Raw genomic sequence first — 20,917 nt, forward strand, 5'->3', positions numbered from 1 at the left:
AGCCCAGGGCAGTGTGGCGAACATTAGGTGTCGCCTTTAGTCACATTTTACTTTGATGAGGCTGCAATAAAAAAACAAATACTACAAAAACCCTCAAGGCATTGTGCAGATTTGATAATGTTTTTCTGGCTTTTTGTTTTCAAATTTCTCCTTTCATTGTTGCCCCATCTCTGGTTTTGCAGCAGAACTTTGAACATTGTCAACACTTTTCAGTTTTTTGCTGTTGATTTATTAGCCTTCAGTCCTCCTGCATGTTGTGTTAGATGACAGCCAGCATGCTTTCCACAGTGGGATAAATTCCCATTAACCACAGCCTTCACCTGGTGGTACTCTTCCAGCGGTGGTCCATGTTCCTGTCAGTGTGTGGTACTGTAGATTAGGCTGAGTGCGGTCACTAATCTAATCTGATGATCTTGGTCCTGCAGCGGGCTCTGCGGGGATGACAGCATCGGGGAACGATTACGGGACGTTCTTAAATTGTTTCCTAAAACCACCAGTATTTGTCACTAATGACTTTACTCAAGTGTGTGTCACATTTTCAACATAGAGAAGTGACTTTCTGTTGCTTTGAGTTCAAACCACCAATCATTAATAGCCAGATCACGGCCTTTAATGATTAAATACCATAAACGGATTTGGGAGTTTTACGAATTGTAATTGTTTTTATTTTCTTCGAGGATAAATTGTGTGCTTCTTGTTTTCAGAGCAGCTTTAGCAAAGTCTGTAGTATGTAGTGATACATGTAAATATTCTCCCATATCACTTCCATCTTAGCCTCACGACTCTGGTCTCTAAGGGAATGACTGAGCCAGGGAAATTGTTAGATTAGTTATGTAGCTGCCATTGGAGTCTCACCTCTTTCTCCCACACGTTATCTAGAGCTCAGTTATTTCCTCCCTGTTTTGATTTCAGCAAAGAGAGTGGGAAAAAAAAACATTTTGGATTTGTTTTACACTGATTAAGTTTACATGTAAATAAAATTGTGATGTTTATGTGATCAGGTTGTGAGACGTCTGCTGTTCTGATTGCGTTATTGGCGAAGTCAGAAATTTTCATTGCTATGAGTACATTTTTCATGGATGATAATCTTACCTGAACACAGAGTGAGCTCATCCTTCTAACCCTCATCTACACACACACACACACACACACACACACACACACATCCTTGTTAAACTCCCACTGCAGGACCGCAAGTAGTTGACTGGGTTGTGGGGTCCACCCATTCTAGTGGTCCTAGAACTATGAAAAAAATCAGGCAGATCCCAAAAAAAATCTACATATTAAAAGTCACGTTCAATATGCAAAATTTCAAACTTTATTTTACATGTCTGTTTTTCAATCACATGTGGGGCCAGTTTCTAACATTCATACTTTGCAGGACCCACCTTCACACACATTTGATTTTTAGTCAGTTATGGGGCTTGCTTTTAATGTTCGAACGTTAAGAGGTCCATCTTTACACACATAATTTTTTTAGCCAGTTATGGGGCTTGCTTTTAACATTTAACTCTTGTTAGGCCTTCATAAAGATTTGCTTTATCTTTAAATTAGGATCTATCAAATTCAATCCCAACCCTAATCTAACCCAAACATGCATTTGTCAAGACTTGATTGTTTAATGGGAAAAAACCTTAAAATTTTGTTAGTGTTATTAATCCTTTCATCTGGCTTAATAGACTAGATATATATTGAAATGTGCATTCTTAAGTACATCTGTCATTATTCGATTGTGGTGCATTTTTCCTAGTCACAGCCTTAATATTCTTCCATTTGTTTAGGCATACAGGTCAATTTTTTATATATTTACAATCTTCATTTTAGCCAACTATAAAATACACATGATTTACTATTAATCATGAACTGCTTGAGTCAAAATTTAAAATGGACACATTACAAATGTAGCCACTGAATAAAGGAACTTTATTTTGAGCTGCACATGTTTTATTTCAACATTTTAGCACTGAATGTGCCATTTAAACATTTCCCATATTTCTTCCTCAGAACATGTATCAATAAACTGAAATATACTTTGTTTGAACTTTGTCCATAAAAATTACAAACAAATAGTAAAGAACTGGTGAAACAGGACCAGCCATGTGTTTCTACCTCTGTTCAGGGAAGCTCTGTCACTCATATTTTCTCCTCATGGTGGTTATTCTGTTTTTGACAAAGTACTTAACTGCTCTCCAGTCTCTTTTACTCAGTGCTTGTGGTTCTGCAGCAATGCATCTCTCACAGTCAAGCTTACCAGGAACCTGATTTGTCAATATGTACTTCCTTAAATGTTTATTTACAGCAGCACATTCCTCTGGGGTCCAGCTTCTTTTCACAACTTTTTCTTTACCTAAGGGCATAAAAAGAGCACAATTTAGTTTACAACTTCATTAGAACAAAACTGCACAGAGGATACATTCACTTTATGTACAATAATCCCACAATATCATTTAAATGAGATATTTTAATAATTCAACTATCTTTGTCAATAGTAATGAGCCTACAGTAAAAAAACAAGTAAATCAGTTTATTTCTGGGATATTAATCAGTCAGTGTCACTGCTGGTACAGGCAGTCAAACTCCACCAGGAGAGCACATCATCGATATGCAAATTTGCCAACAGGTAAATTTGATGCAAAGATTTTTTTCTGTCTTGAGGTAGATGTGTCATGTACATTACCCCTATTTAATAATAGATGGAAACGAACATCTCACAAATAATCCAATTTAACAATGACGTGAAACCCACCTGAGAAGGGGCGCATTAATTTGCATTTTACGACAAAATTCAAAAGTTTAGACCTGACATGTCTAAGTAAAAAAAGTCAAGTGGTTAATACATTTTGCTTCGGTCATTTAAATCTTAGTAAGCAGTAAATGTGAGGATAATTAGAATATTGATACTGTAGTAATAATTGGACCATTTAAAAGCAATCATGATGAAGTTATGTATTGAAGAGGATTACTCCAAACTCACCACTCTTTTTGGCAGACCTTTCGTTACTTTGGCTGCTAGAGGTGGGGGTACAAGAGGTCACTTCGTTGACTTCTGGCATCAGCCCATCTGAATTTGTGACTTTGAAGTACAGAAAAGAACAGGTTAAACTCATCTTATTAGAACAGCAAACACGCTGATCAAGGGCATAGATATCAACAGCGAACTAAAGAAAAAAAACCAAAAAACCTTCTATTTACACTTGTGTTCATAAAGAGTTATTTATTACAATCAAGTCCTGTAGAACCAATCTTGTTTGAATCAAATTTGGATGTTAGTAAATACTAGGCAGGATCAGATATAAATGTAATGGACTTGTAATATTAGTTAAAAGTGGTGGTATTAAAAAAAAATGAATAAAAATCAATGTTGAAGAAGAGTACTAACCCCAAACTGCAGTTTTACAAGCTCACCTTTCTTTTTGGTCAAGTTTTCCTGACTTAAGCCACTGGATGTGGGGATACAAGGTGTCTCTTCAGAAGCTTCTGGATCTTCTGAAATATTAATTTTAGGAACATAAAAAAACTGTTTAAACTTTCAATGATCTACAGTACTTTAACAGTTCATGTACGCACGTGGACGCCTCAGTTAATGAAAGAAAAACCCACAATGGTCACAAAAATAACTTGAATCTGACAAAGTTAATCATAAATAAAAAATTATATGAAAATGAACAAATTAAAGTCAGACAATGCTTTTCAAACATGCTTCAACAGAATTATTTAAACAAATAAAGTCATGAAACAGGCCTGGACAAAAATGACGGTACCCCTGAAAATAATGTGACCAAAGGGACGTGTTAAATCGAGGTGTGTCCATTAATTAACATCACAGGTGTCTACATTCTTGTAATCAGTCAGTGGGCCTATATATAGGGTTACAGGTAGTCACTGTGCTATTTGGTGACATGGTGTGTACCACACTCAACATGGATCAGAGGAAGCGAAGGAAAGCGTTGTCTCAGGAGATTAGGAAGAAAATTATAGACAAGCATGGTAAAGGTAAAGGTTATAAGACCATCTCCAAGCAGCTTCATGTTATGACTACAGTTGCACATATTCAGAAATTTAAGATCCATGGGACTGTAGCCAACCTCCCTGGACATGGCCACAGGAGGAAAATTTATGACAAAACAAAGAGACTGATAATACAAATGGTAACAAAAGAGCCCAGAAAAACTTCTAAAGAGATTAAAGGTGAACTTAAAGCTCAAGGAACATCAGTGTCAGATTGCACCATCCAACGTTGTTTGAGGCAAAGTGGACTTAATGGGAGACGACCAAGGAGAACACCATCTTTGAAAAATCATAAAAAAGCCAGACTGGAATTTGCCAAACTACATGTTGACAAGCCACAAAGCTTGTGGGACAATGTCCTATGGACAGATGAGACAAAAACTATACTTTCTGGCAAGGCACATCAGCTCTATGTTTGCAGATGGAAAAATTTAAGCATATGAAGAAAAGAACACTGTCCCTACTGTGAAACATGGAGGAGTCTGTTATGTTCTGGGGCTACTTTGCTGCATCTGGCACAGGATATCTTGAATCTGTGCAGGTATAATGAAATCTCAAGACTATCAGGGGATTCTAGAGATAAATGTGCTGGCCAGTGTCAGAAAGCTTGGTCTCAGTCGCAGGTCATGGGTCTTGCAACAGGATAATAACCCAAAAAACACAGATAGAGGAAAACATTGGACTATTCTGAAGTGGCCTTCTATGAGCCCTTACCTAAATCCTATTAAGCATATTTGGAAGGTGCTGAAACATGCCGTCTGGAAAAGGTACCCTTCAAAAATGAGACAACTGGAGCAGTTTGCTCATGAGGAGTGGGCTAAAATACCTTCTGAGAGGGACAGAAGTCTCACTGACAGTTATAGGAATCCTTTGATTGCAGTGATTGCTTCAAAAGGTTGAGCAACAAAATATTAAGTTAAGGGTTCCATCGTTTTGGTCCAGGCCTGTTTCATGAGTTTATTTTTTTAAATAATTCTGTTGAAGGATGTTTGAAAGCAGTGTCTGACTTTCATGTGCTCATTTTCATAGAATATTTATTCATTATTACCTTTGTCAGATTTAAGTTATTTCTGTGACCTTTGTTGGTTTTTCTTTCATTAACCGAGGGGTACCAACAATTTTGTCCACGTTTGTATATAGAACTCAGGTTGTAAAATGTGTTTAATTCAGAGAAAAGTGGCCCTTTTTTGTTTAACCGCTTTCTTTATTATGTGAACATTTTACCTTCTTGTGAGGATAAATTGGTGCCATTCTCAGTTCCGTCAGGCATATCAACTATGTACATGAAAGAAGAATTGTTTTCAAAAGTCAGAATTAACAATACACCAACAAGCAAAAAAAAAAAAAGTAAAATTAACTATTGCTTTAATCCATATCTTAGGTCATCCTAATTGACAGGAAATCAGGAGTAATATAGGTTTCCAGGGATATCAGTGCTCTTCATAATGTATATGGCAAAGAGACTTGTGTGAATGAGCCACTTGCCACAAAGCTGAATAAGACATTATGATATAATTGAAAAATGTTAGCTGGCAGTAGTGCTAAGAAATTGTATTTTCCTATAAATGTTTTCAGTAACATTTTATTTTATAAAACAAACTAACCCGTAGCTGTCAATTTGTAGGCTACATATTTTTGGACTACTAACTCTTTATTGTTCATTAATTATTTAGTTAATGACTTATTGTGACTGACCAAATTCAACAGTAAGAGGCCATAAATTAAGAGTTTTACCAAACCAGGCCACTTTTTTGATAATCCAAAGTAAAAGGTAATTTCATTTAATGTTGATTTTAATATGCTCTTCTTAATATGAGGTTTACAAAGAAGTAATTAGACAGGTTTTCAACCTTAACTGGTAAAAAAAGTAATTCCTTTTATAATACAACTAAACACCAGCGCTAGTGCCAAAACAACAGTTTACCAACTATGCATGAGAATATGAACTGGACCACTGTCTAAAATCATCTTTTCATAAAAACATTAAATTAGCATTTCCTTTCAAGCTTCCAGAGTCTGGAGGAAGAGTGGAATCCCTATTAGTGACATCTGCTGATTCTGGTCCAATGTGTTTTCTGAAGTCCAGTCAGCAATCTAGTATGATATTTAGACCACTTCACACATCCCCTTGTTGACAAGCTTTATTTAGATACTGATGTCACTTTCCCACAGGACTTGGCACCAGCTCTCACTGCCAAAAGTTGGTCCATTGACCACAGTGTTGCTGTGCTTGATTGGCCAGAAAACTGGCCCCACCTAAGCCTAAAAATCTAAGTTGTTTTGTCAAGAGAAAGATGAGGGACACCAGAAGTAACCATGCAGATGACCTGAAAGTGGCTCTAAAAGACACCTGGGCTCCCATTATACATTACAAAATATTGTTTATAATTGTTGTAATTTAATATAAAAATTTTCTGAAACACTGAATTTTAGCTTTTTTATTATGTTAGCCATAACTATGAAATTACAAAAACACAGGGTTGAAATATTTCACTGTGTAATGAATACCCAATATCAGTTTCAATTTTTGTAATGAATCGCCAAAAATATTGAACTTTTTGAATGCATCATATCAATACATTTCATTATATCTGAAAGTTTTGAATGTACCTGTAGATACAAAAATTAATATTTGTACTTTTTTTATGACAGAGCTTAAATAAAATTATGGCATGAAATTTCCCTACATCAGTCCTATCTTGGATGTTTTCAATTTAATGAAATTTTAATTAAAACAACATTAACATGCAGTCATCTAGTGTATTTAAAACTACAGAGATTATTGCGGTATAGAAAAAATAAACAAATTCATACCTTTCTCTTGTGAAGAACCATCCATGTCAAGAGTTTCTAATATGGTAATGAGATAAATTTGAAGAGATTTGTTTAATAGAACTAATAAAACACTCAAGAACCAATTCCACAAAAGATAGGAAACCATAAAAAGTACCTAAATAGCACCTTTTAATTTTTTTTTTTTTTGCCTCAAATCAAATCAGAATAAGCCAACATTTTTATGTAAAGCCTAAATGATACCATTTTCAACTAATATGATGTTTATTCATCCTTAACAATAAAACATGCCCTCCTCCATAAATATCTCATTTCATTAATCTATTCTTAAATACCAAGGTTAGCAACTTCAATTTCCCTTGCATTAAAGTGTTAAATGTTAATACCGTTGACATCAAGGTGGATTTCATCCAGACTCTTCCCTTTATACTCTCCTAGCCGTCCTTGTTCCATTGCAAGGAGAACTTTGCTTATTTTTGCTAACTGTATGGTACCCTCTGGAAGGCGATAGTGCTTCCTGTGAACAGCAACATTATGCCCAAGGAAATCTGCCAACTGGTCAAGTTCTGTAGTCTTCAGGTTCAAAACTGTTGACAATGTTGCAATGTGTTTCCTGAGCTTTGTTGAGGTGAGTGCTGTAGGGTTTTTGAGGCCACTGCACTCACTCACAAACTGCCTTATACAGTCTGAACCTCTGAGGTAATGGACAGAATTCGGCAACGCAAACAGGTATTGATTTTCTTCCAGGACTCCACATTCTTCCCGCCTTCCAGTAAGAGCATCAAGGGATTCCTTCATCATTGGACCCAGCAGAACAGGAACTTTTCTTCCTCTTTTTCCCACAATGGTTATCCGGACAAAATAGTTGCAGAGCTTTTGTTCAAGTGCTGTGAGGGCCAGGTTAACATCCTCGTGTGTTTCTGATGTGTCCTTTGATAAGTAAACTGACAAATGCATCCTGGAAACCTCCCCAGCTCGTCGACGGTTGAAAAGGATTACTTGTGCCAGAGTCACTTTGGCAAGATCCTTCCAGCTGGACTGTGAGGCCTCTTCTTTCAAGGCATGTAAACATTCCTGCTGTCTTTCTAACAAATGGTTGTGAAGAATCTGGACATCGTGTGTGAAAGGTAACAGTAGAGGTGCATTCCACTTTTTCTGTTCAAGCTGGGTTAAAGCTTGGCTTGCAATATCATATTTCCAACTTTCTTGATACAGTTGTGCAAACTCCTCTGCGTTTTGCACAGCTTCCTTATCCTTCATCTTCAGTCCTTCCGTCTTAATGAACATGGCTAAAGAATGCATGTCGTGACCAACTTTTCGAGCGAGAGATGGTCGTTGATAGTTGCCACTTTCTTCACTGAATCCAGCTAGACGTCTTGCAGCAGCGACAACTGTAACATATTTTTCAGGCTTTATGAGATCTTTAATACTCTTCACAGAAGCAATATTTCTTGCCTCAAGTAGCAGTCTGCCAAGCTCTCTTAGCTTTTGACGGATGTATTGGTGCTGGCTGACTACCCTCTCATTCTTGTGGAACAATCTGTATCCAAAATCTAGTATGCATTGATCCTTCTTACATGCAACTGTAATCTCATCTTGATGCATCTCACTTAGAAACCTCCAGTATGAATCACTGAACTCTGGTGGAACTGGTTCAGCAAATGCACACAATGCTTGAACTCTTGTTTTCCCCTTTTTCAAAGACTTATCTTGAGGCTTGAATTTGCAGGACTGGAAATGTCGCCACATTGCCTTTTTTTTGAACAGTCCATAGCAGTACAAACAATGTTTGAATATTTCCCCTTCTGTTTTCTTCTTTGGTTGTTTCCACGCAATGAGCTTGCCTTGGTTACTTTCCATAACTTCAGTGTTGTGCTCAAAGTTTCCCTTATTTCGCAAATAATCCAACTGGAGTCGTCTTTGTTTTGAGTTTTTTGGCAAACTGTAGGCTTTTGCAACCTCTATTTTATCCATGTGTCTGCGCAATAGATGTCTTGACATTTTTTGAACAAATACTCCACAATACACACAGTGGTGTTTCTTATTATAGGTCCTGGATCCATCTTCCTTCTTCAAAACAGGAGCAACATAAACAGATTCTTCCTCCAGGGGGGCCCTTTCATCTTTATATGTAGTGGCTCTGGAATCATGACTTTCAAAGTTTCTAGTCTGACTGGACTCACTCTTACTCTGCCTGCAAAACTTGCTTCTATTTTGACTAAATGACATAGTTTTATCCTTCGGACCTTTTTCCAGACTTAATTCCACACTGGCTTCACTGTCTGTGCTTTCTCCAGTGGTTTCTGGAATATATTCATCTTCACTGTCTTCACTTGCCTCATCTAACCCTGCAAAGCTCCTCTGAATCATTTAGAGAAAGAGGAGAAGGAAGAAGTTAGTATTTCTTCCTCTATTAGAATTAATTAAAAAGAAAATCAGGCCTTGATTTAAAATCCACCTTGAAAACACAGATGTTAACTCTACAGATACATCTCAAAAAACAAGAAAATTGCATTGAAGTGAAATACACTGCTCAAAAAAATAAAGGGAACACTCAACTAACATCCTATATCTGAATGAATGAAATATTCTCATTTAATACTTTGTTCTGTAGAAAGTTGAATGTGCTGACAACAAAATCACACAAAAATCTTCAGTGGAAATCAAATTTATTAATCAATGGAGGCCTGGATTTGGAGTCACACACAAAATTAAAGTGGAAAAACACACTACAGGCTGATCCAACTTTGATGTAATGTCCTTAAAACAAGTCAAAATGAGGCTCAGTATTGTGTGTGACCTCCACGTGCCTGTATGACCTCCCTACAACGCCTGGGCATGCTCCTGATGAGACGGTGGATGGTCTCCTGAGGGATCTCCTCCCTGACCTGGACTAAAGCATCCGCCAACTCCTGTACAGTCTGTGGTACAACGTTGGTGGATGGAGCGAGACATGATGTCCCAGATGTGCTCAATCGAATTCAGGTCTGGGGAACTGGCGGGCCAGTCCATAGCTTCAATGTCTTAATCTTGCAGGAACTGCTGACACACTCCAGCCACATGAGGTCTAGCATTGTCCTGCATTAGGAGGAACCCAGGGCCAACCGCACCAGCATATGGTCTCGCAAGGGGTCTGAGGATCTCATCTCGGTACCTAAAGGCAATCAGGCTACCTCTGGCGAGCCCATGGAGGGCCATGCCACCCTCCAAAGAAATCCCACCCCACACCATTACTGATGCACTGCCAAACCGGTCATGCTGAAGGATGTTGCAGGCAGCAGATTGCTCTCCACGGTGTCTCCAGACATGTGACGTCTGTCACATGTGCTCAGTGGGAACCTGCTTTCATCTGTGAAGACCACAGGGCACCAGTGGCAAATTTGCCAATCCTGGTGTTCTCTGACAAATGCCAAGTGTCCTGCACGGTGTTGGGCTGTGAGCACAACCCCAATTTGTGGACGTCGGGCCCTCATACCATCCTCATGGAGTCGGTTTCTAACCGTTTGTGCAGACACATGCACATTGGTGGCCTGCTGGAGGTCATTTTGCAGGGCTCTGGCAGTGCTTCTCCTGTTCCTCCTTGCACAAAGGCGTAGGTAGCGGTCCTGCTGCTGGGTTGTTGCCCTCCTACGGCCTCCTCCACGTCTCCTGGTGTACTGACCTGTCTCCTGGTAGCGCCTCCAGGCTCTGGACACTACGCTGACAGACACAGCAAACCTTGCCACAGCTGGCATTGATGAGCCATCCTGGATGAGCTGCACTACCTGAGCCACTTGTGTGGGTTGTAGAGTCCGTCTCATGCTACCACGAGTGTGAAAGCACCACCAACATTCAAAAGTGACCAAAACATCAGCCTGAAAGCGTAGATACTGAGAAGTGGCCTGTGGTCCCCACCTGCAGAACCACTCCTTTATTGAGTGTGTCTTGCTAATCGCCAAAGATTTCCCCCTGTTGTCTATTTCATTTGCACAAGAGCACAACAACATCAGTGTTGCTTCCTAGGTGGACAGTATGATTTTACATATGTTTGATTCATTTGGAGTTATATTGTGTTGTTTAAGTGTTCCCTTTATTTGTTTGAGCAGTGTATTTTTTGCCAGTCATCTCAGAAAATGGAACTCATATCTCATATAGAATTATCACAGAGTGATATATTCCACGTCCTTGTTTCCCATAATTTTGATGATTATGGCTTACTAGTAAACCCCAAATTCAGAATACTGTGAGGAAGTTAATTATTGGAAACTCATTGTTTCACACCTTAATCAGCTAATTAATTCCAAACGTCTACAAAGGTGTTCTGATCCTTCAAACCGTCTTTCACTCTGGGTCAGTAGAGATACAATCACGGGGAAGACTGCTAACTTCACAGATGGCCAGAAGACAGTCATCTACACCCTTTACAAGGAGGGGAAGCCACAAAAGTTCATTGCTAAAAGCAATTTGCGCACAGAGTTCTGGATCAAAGCACAGTAACAGAAAATTGAGTGTGAAAAAAGAAGTTTGGTAAAAGATGCAAAAACAACAGCGAGAACAGCAGCCTTGAGGGGGTTGTCAAGGTTGACAATGAGTGGGCTGAGGCTGGAGCATCAAGAGCCAGCACACAAATGAATACTAGACATGGGCTATAAACGTCGCATTCCTGGTGTCAAGCCACTCCAGAACCAGAGACAACATCCAAATCATCTCACCTAGGCACAGGAACTCGACTGTTGCTCAATGGTCCAGAGTCCTGTTTTCAGCTGAAAGTAAATTCTGCATTTCATTTGGAAATCAAGGTTGCAGACACTGGAGGAAGAATGAAGAGGCACATAATCCAAGTTGTTTTAAGTCCAATGTGAAGTTTCCATAGTCAGTGATGGTTTGGGGTGCCATGTTATCTGCTGGTTCTGGTCCACTGGGTCTGAAGTTCATAGCCAATGCAGCCATCTAGCAGGGAGTTCTAGAGTTTGTTCTCTGACAAAGTTCTCTCTGCTGACAAGCTGTATGGAGATGCTGGGTTTGTTTTCCAGGAGGACTTGGCACCTGCCCACACTGCCAAAAGTACCAGAACCTAGTCCAATGACTATGGTATTCCTGTTCTTGATTGGCCAGCAAACTCCCCTGACCTTTAACCCCATAGAAAATCTATGGGATGTTGTCAAGCGCAAGATGAGAGACATCAGACCTAAAAAGGCAGATGACCTAAAGGCAACTATCAAAGCAATCTGGGCTTCCATTACAGCTATGCAAAACCACAGGCTGATGGACTCTATGTCACGGTGCATTGATGCAATCATTCATGCAAGAGGAGCCCAACCAGATTCTTAGTGCATGGAAATGGACATACTGTTGAGAAACTTGACAGTAGAGCTTAAAACATCCTTTTTGGTTGGTCTAATGTGATATTCTAATATTCTGAGACACAAAATTCTGAGCTCTCTTTACCTGAAAGCCATAATTGTCTAAATTACAAGAAATAAAAGCTTGAAATATTCTACTCAATGTGCAATAAATCTATAAAACAATTGTTTCACTTTTTGAAATGACTGGCAAGAAATGTTGCACTTTTGAGCAATATTCTAATTTTTATAAATGCACCTGTATGAGAGTGCTTGGTCAAGTTTAATATACTCTTGTTTTGAGTAAATTTAGATCCAAACAGATAAAGTAAAATGCAATGTTAAGGAAAATATCAAATTTTAAGAAAATAAAAGACATATATGCAAAGATTTGGGCAATTTAAAAAAAAAAGTTGTCAACTGAACAAGATGAACAAGCAACAAGAACAAGAAAATTAGTAAAACATGCTATAGCAATGAACGCCTTTCATTTTAAGCAATCATATCAAAAGTCTACTCTGGTATTACTCTTTAAATGACATTAATTCATGAGGCTTACAGAGAAGTAAGTTCCTCTTATAGGCCTTTGTGAATCCATTGCGAATGAGGTTGAAGGGCCTTCCATACAGTCATTACTTGAATTGTAGATAGCATCAGAAAAACTTGGAACTTTATTCATCTGTTAAAAGATTATATCAAGCTATAATTATTCAATTCCTGTGATTGTACGTGCAGACACACAGTTATTAAAAAAAATAAATTAGTTTCTTGTGACTTTTTAGATTTTAAAAATAATTGTATGTCTTTACCATTATTGTTGTTCTTTTTATTTGCTTTTGTAGAGGTGCAGAGACGTCTTTTTGGGAATCATCATCACTGTCTGAGTAGTCCACTAGAGACACTCCTTTGATGATTGATAGCTATATGGGGATGATGAAAAGAAATGTGTGGTTACAGTATATGTAAGCTAATGATGTAGTGCATGACTGTAAAACACTGGAATTTATTTGCTGTAAATAACTGAAGTTTCTATTGACTGCCTTAACTGATAAATGACCGGTGCTGCAAATATGATCGAAAATATGTCAAAACCTTGGATCAATGGTCCCCACAAGGACACATACAATGCAAAGAAATTGTTACCGAGAGAACAAGTAAAAGGCTCCAAAGATTACTTCTTACAACAAAAACAAATGGGTTGAACGCTGTTTAAGGTATCCTACTTTACAATCAGCAAAAGGGTACACACCAATCATGGATTCCTTCCTTACACATCAGCTTAACAAATTAAATAAAACCAAATTCTGACTAAATAACAGCTTCTCAACTAAAAGCAATCTACGGGGACAAGCATGTAAACTAAGTGAACAAAAATAGGTCTCCAAAGTTTATTTCTCACAAGTCTAAATGAATGTTAATATAATGTGCTTCCATAATGTCAGGTACTACAACTATGATCTAGAAATATAACAAAAGCTTAGATCCACACGGGAGGGCCCCACAAGGAGGCACATTTCAGAAATCCATTACTGTTATGCGTGTGTAAGTGACTGGCCTGGTTGGACCCCACATGGAAGCACGTTTCAACAATCCATCTGAAGGTGTGTATGCCACTGGCTTGTTTGGGCTCCATGAGGAGAACCATTAAAAACATGTGATCAGATGACTGGCTGAATGCTGTTTATGGTACCTTCTGACTAAAAAATAGTTTCCCAACACAAGCTAAACTAACAAGCATGTAAACTAAGGGAATGAGAGCAGGTCTCCAAAATTTATTTCTCACAACAAAGTCTAACTGAATGTTACCTGTAGGCTGGCATCCTGTGTGATGCTGTCATCAGGGAAAGAGTCCCACGAGTTTCTGGCTGGCTCAGCTACAGCAGTAGATGACTGCGAGCCTGTCACCTGGAATTAAAACCACAAATAACTTACTAACATCATACAGATAACATAAATGACAGACTCAAGACCTGTAAAGATAGTCCCCAAAACCAAAAGTGCACTTCTAACTACAAGTGTTCCAGTCAGTTCTGGATTTCTAATCAGGTCCTATAAAAGCATCTTTATGGATGTAGTGGAGCATCCTTCAGCCTGACAGTTTAGCTGTTGAAGATGTGCAGAATTATAGCTGTAATATAATGTGCTTCTATAATGTCAGGTACTACAACTATGATCTAGAAATATAACAAAAGCTTAGATCCACACGGGAGGGCCCCACAAGGAGGCACATTTCAGAAATCCGTTACTGTTATGCGTGTGTAAGTGACTGGCCTGGTTGGACCCCACATGGAAGCACGTTTCAACAATCCATCTGAAGGTGTGTATGCCACTGGCTTGTTTGGGCTCCATGAGGAGAACCATTAAAAACATGTGATCAGATGACTGGCTGAATGCTGTTTATGGTACCTTCTGACTAAAAAATAGTTTCCCAACACAAGCTAAACTAACAAGCATGTAAACTAAGGGAATGAGAGCAGGTCTCCAAAGTTTATTTCTCACAACAAAGTCTAACTGAATGTTACCTGTAGGCTGGCATCCTGTGTGATGCTGTCATCAGGGAAAGAGTCCCACGAGGTTCTGGCTGGCTCAGCTACAGCAGTAGATGACTGCGAGCCTGTCACCTGGAATTAAAACCACAAATAACTTACTAACATCATACAGATAACATAAATGACAGACTCAAGACCTGTAAAGATAGTCCCCAAAACCAAAAGAGCACTTCTAACTACAAGTGTTCCAGTCAGTTCTGGATTTCTAATCAGGTCCTATAACAGCATCTTTATGGATGTAGTGGAGCATCCTTCAGCCTGACAGTTTAGCTGTTGAAGATGTGCAGAATTATAGCTGTAATATAATGTGCTTCCATAATGTCAGGTACTACAACTATGATCTAGAAATATAACAAAAGCTTAGATCCACACGGGAGGGCCCCACAAGGAGGCACATTTCAGAAATCCATTACTGTTATGCGTGTGTAAGTGACTGGCCTGGTTGGACCCCACATGGAAGCACGTTTCAACAATCCATCTGAAGGTGTGTATGCCACTGGCTTGTTTGGGCTCCATGAGGAGAACCATTAAAAACATGTGATCAGATGACTGGCTGAATGCTGTTTATGGTACCTTCTGACTAAAAAATAGTTTCCCAACACAAGCTAAACTAACAAGCATGTAAACTAAGGGAATGAGAGCAGGTCTCCAAAGTTTATGTCTCACAACAAAGTCTAACTGAATGTTACCTGTAGGCTGGCATCCTGTGTGATGCTGTCATCAGGGAAAGAGTCCCACGAGTTTCTGGCTGGCTCAGCTACAGCAGTAGATGACTGCGAGCCTGTCACCTGGAATTAAAACCACAAATAACTTACTAACATCATACAGATAACATAAATGACAGACTCAAGACCTGTAAAGATAGTCCCCAAAACCAAAAGAGCACTTCTAACTACAAGTGTTCCAGCCAGTTCTGGATTTCTAATCAGGTCCTATAACAGCATCTTTATGGATGTAGTGGAGCATCCTTCAGCCTGACAGTTTAGCTGTTGAAGATGTGCAGAATTATAGCTGTAATATAATGTGCTTCCATAATGTCAGGTACTACAACTATGATCTAGAAATATAACAAAAGCTTAGATCCACACGGGAGGGCCCCACAAGGAGGCACATTTCAGAAATCCATTACTGTTATGCGTGTGTAAGTGACTGGCCTGGTTGGACCCCACATGGAAGCACGTTTCAACAATCCATCTGAAGGTGTGTATGCCACTGGCTTGTTTGGGCTCCATGAGGAGAACCATTAAAAACATGTGATCAGATGACTGGCTGAATGCTGTTTATGGTACCTTCAGACTAAAAAATAGCTTCCCAACACAAGCTAAACTAACAAGCATGTAAACTAAGGGAATGAGAGCGGGACTCCAAAATTTATTTCTCACAACAAAGTCTAACTGAATGTTACCTGTAGGCTGGCATCCTGAGTGATGCTGTCATCAGGGAAAGAGTCCCACGAGGTTCTGGCTGGCTCAGCTACAGCAGTAGATGACTGCGAGCCTGTCACCTGGAATTAAAACCACAAATAACTTACTAACATCATACAGATAACATAAATGACAGACTCAAGACCTGTAAAGATAGTCCCCAAAACCAAAAGAGCACTTCTAACTACAAGTGTTCCAGTCAGTTCTGGATTTCTAATCAGGTCCTATAAAAGCATCTTTATGGATGTAGTGGAGCATCCTTCAGCCTGACAGTTTAGCTGTTGAAGATGTGCAGAATTATAGCTGTAATATAATGTGCTTCCATAATGTCAGGTACTACAACTATGATCTAGAAATATAACAAAAGCTTAGATCCACACGGGAGGGCCCCACAAGGAGGCACATTTCAGAAATCCACTACTGTTATGCGTGTGTAAGTGACTGGCCTGGTTGGACCCCACATGGAAGCACGTTTCAACAATCCATCTGAAGGTGTGTATGCCACTGGCTTGTTTGGGCTCCATGAGGAGAACCATTAAAAACATGTGATCAGATGACTGGCTGAATGCTGTTTATGGTACCTTCAGACTAAAAAATAGCTTCCCAACACAAGCTAAACTAACAAGCATGTAAACTAAGGGAATGAGAGCGGGACTCCAAAATTTATTTCTCACAACAAAGTCTAACTGAATGTTACCTGTAGGCTGGCATCCTGTGTGATGCTGTCATCAGGGAAAGAGTCCCACGAGGTTCTGGCTGGCTCAGCTACAGCAGTAGATGACTGCGAGCCTGTCACCTGGAATTAAAACCACAAATAACTTACTAACATCATACAGATAACATAAATGACAGACTCAAGACCTGTAAAGATAGTCCCCAAAACCAAAAGAGCACTTCTAACTACAAGTGTTCCAGTCAGTTCTGGATTTCTAATCAGGTCCTATAAAAGCATCTTTATGGATGTAGTGGAGCATCCTTCAGCCTGACAGTTTAGCTGTTGAAGATGTGCAGAATTATAGCTGTAATATAATGTGCTTCCATAATGTCAGGTACTACAACTATGATCTAGAAATATAACAAAAGCTTAGATCCACACGGGAGGGCCCCACAAGGAGGCACATTTCAGAAATCCACTACTGTTATGCGTGTGTAAGTGACTGGCCTGGTTGGACCCCACATGGAAGCACGTTTCAACAATCCATCTGAAGGTGTGTATGCCACTGGCTTGTTTGGGCTCCATGAGGAGAACCATTAAAAACATGTGATCAGATGACTGGCTGAATGCTGTTTATGGTACCTTCAGACTAAAAAATAGCTTCCCAACACAAGCTAAACTAACAAGCATGTAAACTAAGGGAATGAGAGCAGGACTCCAAAATTTATTTCTCACAACAAAGTCTAACTGAATGTTACCTGTAGGCTGGCATCCTGTGTGATGCTGTCATCAGGGAAAGAGTCCCACGAGGTTCTGGCTGGCTCAGCTACAGCAGTAGATGACTGCGAGCCTGTCACCTGGAATTAAAACCACAAATAACTTACTAACATCATACAGATAACATAAATGACAGACTCAAGACCTGTAAAGATAGTCCCCAAAACCAAAAGAGCACTTCTAACTACAAGTGTTCCAGTCAGTTCTGGATTTCTAATCAGGTCCTATAAAAGCATCTTTATGGATGTAGTGGAGCATCCTTCAGCCTGACAGTTTAGCTGTTGAAGATGTGCAGAATTATAGCTGTAATATAATGTGCTTCCATAATGTCAGGTACTACAACTATGATCTAGAAATATAACAAAAGCTTAGATCCACACGGGAGGGCCCCACAAGGAGGCACATTTCAGAAATCCATTACTGTTATGCGTGTGTAAGTGACTGGCCTGGTTGGACCCCACATGGAAGCACGTTTCAACAATCCATCTGAAGGTGTGTATGCCACTGGCTTGTTTGGGCTCCATGAGGAGAACCATTAAAAACATGTGATCAGATGACTGGCTGAATGCTTTTTATGGTACCTTCTGACTAAAAAATAGTTTCCCAACACAAGCTAAACTAACAAGCATGTAAACTAAGGGAATGAGAGCAGGTCTCCAAAGTTTATGTCTCACAACAAAGTCTAACTGAATGTTACCTGTAGGCTGGCATCCTGTGTGATGCTGTCATCAGGGAAAGAGTCCCACGAGTTTCTGGCTGGCTCAGCTACAGCAGTAGATGACTGCGAGCCTGTCACCTGGAATTAAAACCACAAATAACTTACTAACATCATACAGATAACATAAATGACAGACTCAAGACCTGTAAAGATAGTCCCCAAAACCAAAAGAGCACTTCTAACTACAAGTGTTCCAGCCAGTTCTGGATTTCTAATCAGGTCCTATAACAGCATCTTTATGGATGTAGTGGAGCATCCTTCAGCCTGACAGTTTAGCTGTTGAAGATGTGCAGAATTATAGCTGTAATATAATGTGCTTCCATAATGTCAGGTACTACAACTATGATCTAGAAATATAACAAAAGCTTAGATCCACACGGGAGGGCCCCACAAGGAGGCACATTTCAGAAATCCATTACTGTTATGCGTGTGTAAGTGACTGGCCTGGTTGGACCCCACATGGAAGCACGTTTCAACAATCCATCTGAAGGTGTGTATGCCACTGGCTTGTTTGGGCTCCATGAGGAGAACCATTAAAAACATGTGATCAGATGACTGGCTGAATGCTGTTTATGGTACCTTCTGACTAAAAAATAGCTTCCCAACACAAGCTAAACTAACAAGCATGTAAACTAAGGGAATGAGAGCAGGTCTCCAAAGTTTATGTCTCACAACAAAGTCTAACTGAATGTTACCTGTAGGCTGGCATCCTGTGTGATGCTGTCATCAGGGAAAGAGTCCCACGATGTTCTGGCTGGCTCAGCTACAGCAGTAGATGACTGCGAGCCTGTCACCTGGAATTAAAACCACAAATAACTTACTAACATCATACAGATAACATAAATGACAGACTCAAGACCTGTAAAGATAGTCCCCAAAACCAAAAGAGCACTTCTAACTACAAGTGTTCCAGTCAGTTCTGGATTTCTAATCAGGTCCTATAAAAGCATCTTTATGGATGTAGTGGAGCATCCTTCAGCCTGACAGTTTAGCTGTTGAAGATGTGCAGAATTATAGCTGTAATATAATGTGCTTCCATAATGTCAGGTACTACAACTATGATCTAGAAATATAACAAAAGCTTAGATCCACACGGGAGGGCCCCACAAGGAGGCACATTTCAGAAATCCATTACTGTTATGCGTGTGTAAGTGACTGGCCTGGTTGGACCCCACATGGAAGCACGTTTCAACAATCCATCTGAAGGTGTGTATGCCACTGGCATGTTTGGGCTCCATGAGGAGAACCATTAAAAACATGTGATCAGATGACTGGCTGAATGCTGTTTATGGTACCTTCAGACTAAAAAATAGCTTCCCAACACAAGCTAAACTAACAAGCATGTAAACTAAGGGAATGAGAGCGGGACTCCAAAATTTATTTCTCACAACAAAGTCTAACTGAATGTTACCTGTAGGCTGGCATCCTGTGTGATGCTGTCATCAGGGAAAGAGTCCCACGAGGTTCTGGCTGGCTCAGCTACAGCAGTAGATGACTGCGAGCCTGTCACCTGGAATTAAAACCACAAATAACTTACTAACATCATACAGATAACATAAATGACAGACTCAAGACCTGTAAAGATAGTCCCCAAAACCAAAAGAGCACTTCTAACTACAAGTGTTCCAGTCAGTTCTGGATTTCTAATCAGGTCCTATAAAAGCATCTTTATGGATGTAGTGGAGCATCCTTCAGCCTGACAGTTTAGCTGTTGAAGATGTGCAGAATTATAGCTGTAATATAATGTGCTTCCATAATGTCAGGTACTACAACTATGATCTAGAAATATAACAAAAGCTTAGATCCACACGGGAGGGCCCCACAAGGAGGCACATTTCAGAAATCCACTACTGTTATGCGTGTGTAAGTGACTGGCCTGGTTGGACCCCACATGGAAGCACGTTTCAACAATCCATCTGAAGGTGTGTATGCCACTGGCTTGTTTGGGCTCCATGAGGAAACCATTAAAAACATGTGATCAGATGACTGGCTGAATGCTGTTTATTGTACCTTCTGACTAAAAAATAGTTTCCCAACACAAGCTAAACTAACAAGCATGTAAACTAAGGGAATGAGAGCAGGTCTCCAAAATTTATTTCTCACAACAAAGTCTAACTGAATGTTACCTGTAGGCTGGCATCCTGTGTGATGCTGTCATCAGGGAAAGAGTCCCACGAGTTTCTGGCTGGCTCAGCTACAGCAGTAGATGACTGCGAGCCTGTCACCTGGAATTAAAACCACAAATAACTTACTAACATCATACAGATAACATAAATGACAGACTCAAGACCTGTAAAGATAGTCCCCAAAACCAAAAGAGCACTTCTAACTACAAGTGTTCCAGTCAGTTCTGGATTTCTAATCAGGTCCTATAAAAGCATCTTTATGGATGTAGTGGAGCATCCTTCAGCCTGACAGTTTAGCTGTTGAAGATGTGCAGAATTATAGCTGTAATATAATGTGCTTCTATAATGTCAGGTACTACAACTATGATCTAGAAATATAACAAAAGCTTAGATCCACACGGGAGGGCCCCACAAGGAGGCACATTTCAGAAATCCATTACTGTTATGCGTGTGTAAGTGACTGGCCTGGTTGGACCCCACATGGAAGCACATTTCAACAATCCATCTGAAGGTGTGTATGCCACTGGCTTGTTTGGGCTCCATGAG

General features: G+C 39.7%; 2 protein-coding genes across 9 annotated transcripts in view; one reads left to right on the forward strand and one right to left on the reverse strand.

The window, feature by feature from the left end:
• The window catches only part of sema3h (sema domain, immunoglobulin domain (Ig), short basic domain, secreted, (semaphorin) 3H), a 105,344-nt gene that overhangs the window by 40,088 nt on the left and 44,339 nt on the right, over positions 1-20,917 (forward strand). The gene's annotated exons all lie outside the window — the stretch shown is intronic.
• LOC124870571 lies at positions 1,905-18,959 on the reverse strand. 7 transcript variants are annotated; one of them, XM_047369371.1, is made up of 8 exons: positions 18,941-18,959; positions 12,932-13,042; positions 12,682-12,801; positions 6,823-6,858; positions 5,233-5,283; positions 3,406-3,486; positions 2,975-3,073; positions 1,905-2,347 (listed from the first exon to the last, which is right to left on the reverse strand). In XM_047369371.1, the coding sequence occupies exons 4-8, from the start codon at positions 6,845-6,847 to the stop codon at positions 2,130-2,132; spliced, it is 474 nt and encodes a 157-aa protein (XP_047225327.1). In that variant the 5' UTR covers positions 6,848-6,858; positions 12,682-12,801; positions 12,932-13,042; positions 18,941-18,959; the 3' UTR covers positions 1,905-2,129. The 7 variants fall into 7 exon arrangements, 6 of the variants coding, with proteins under 6 accessions (XP_047225327.1, XP_047225312.1, XP_047225322.1 ...); XM_047369356.1 differs by lacking the exon at positions 18,941-18,959 and adding an exon at positions 15,361-15,422; XM_047369366.1 differs by lacking the exon at positions 18,941-18,959 and adding an exon at positions 14,645-14,683.

Source organism: Girardinichthys multiradiatus, chromosome 1 (assembly GCF_021462225.1).
Source record: "Girardinichthys multiradiatus isolate DD_20200921_A chromosome 1, DD_fGirMul_XY1, whole genome shotgun sequence".
In the NCBI taxonomy this organism is placed as follows: Eukaryota; Metazoa; Chordata; class Actinopteri; order Cyprinodontiformes; family Goodeidae; genus Girardinichthys; species Girardinichthys multiradiatus.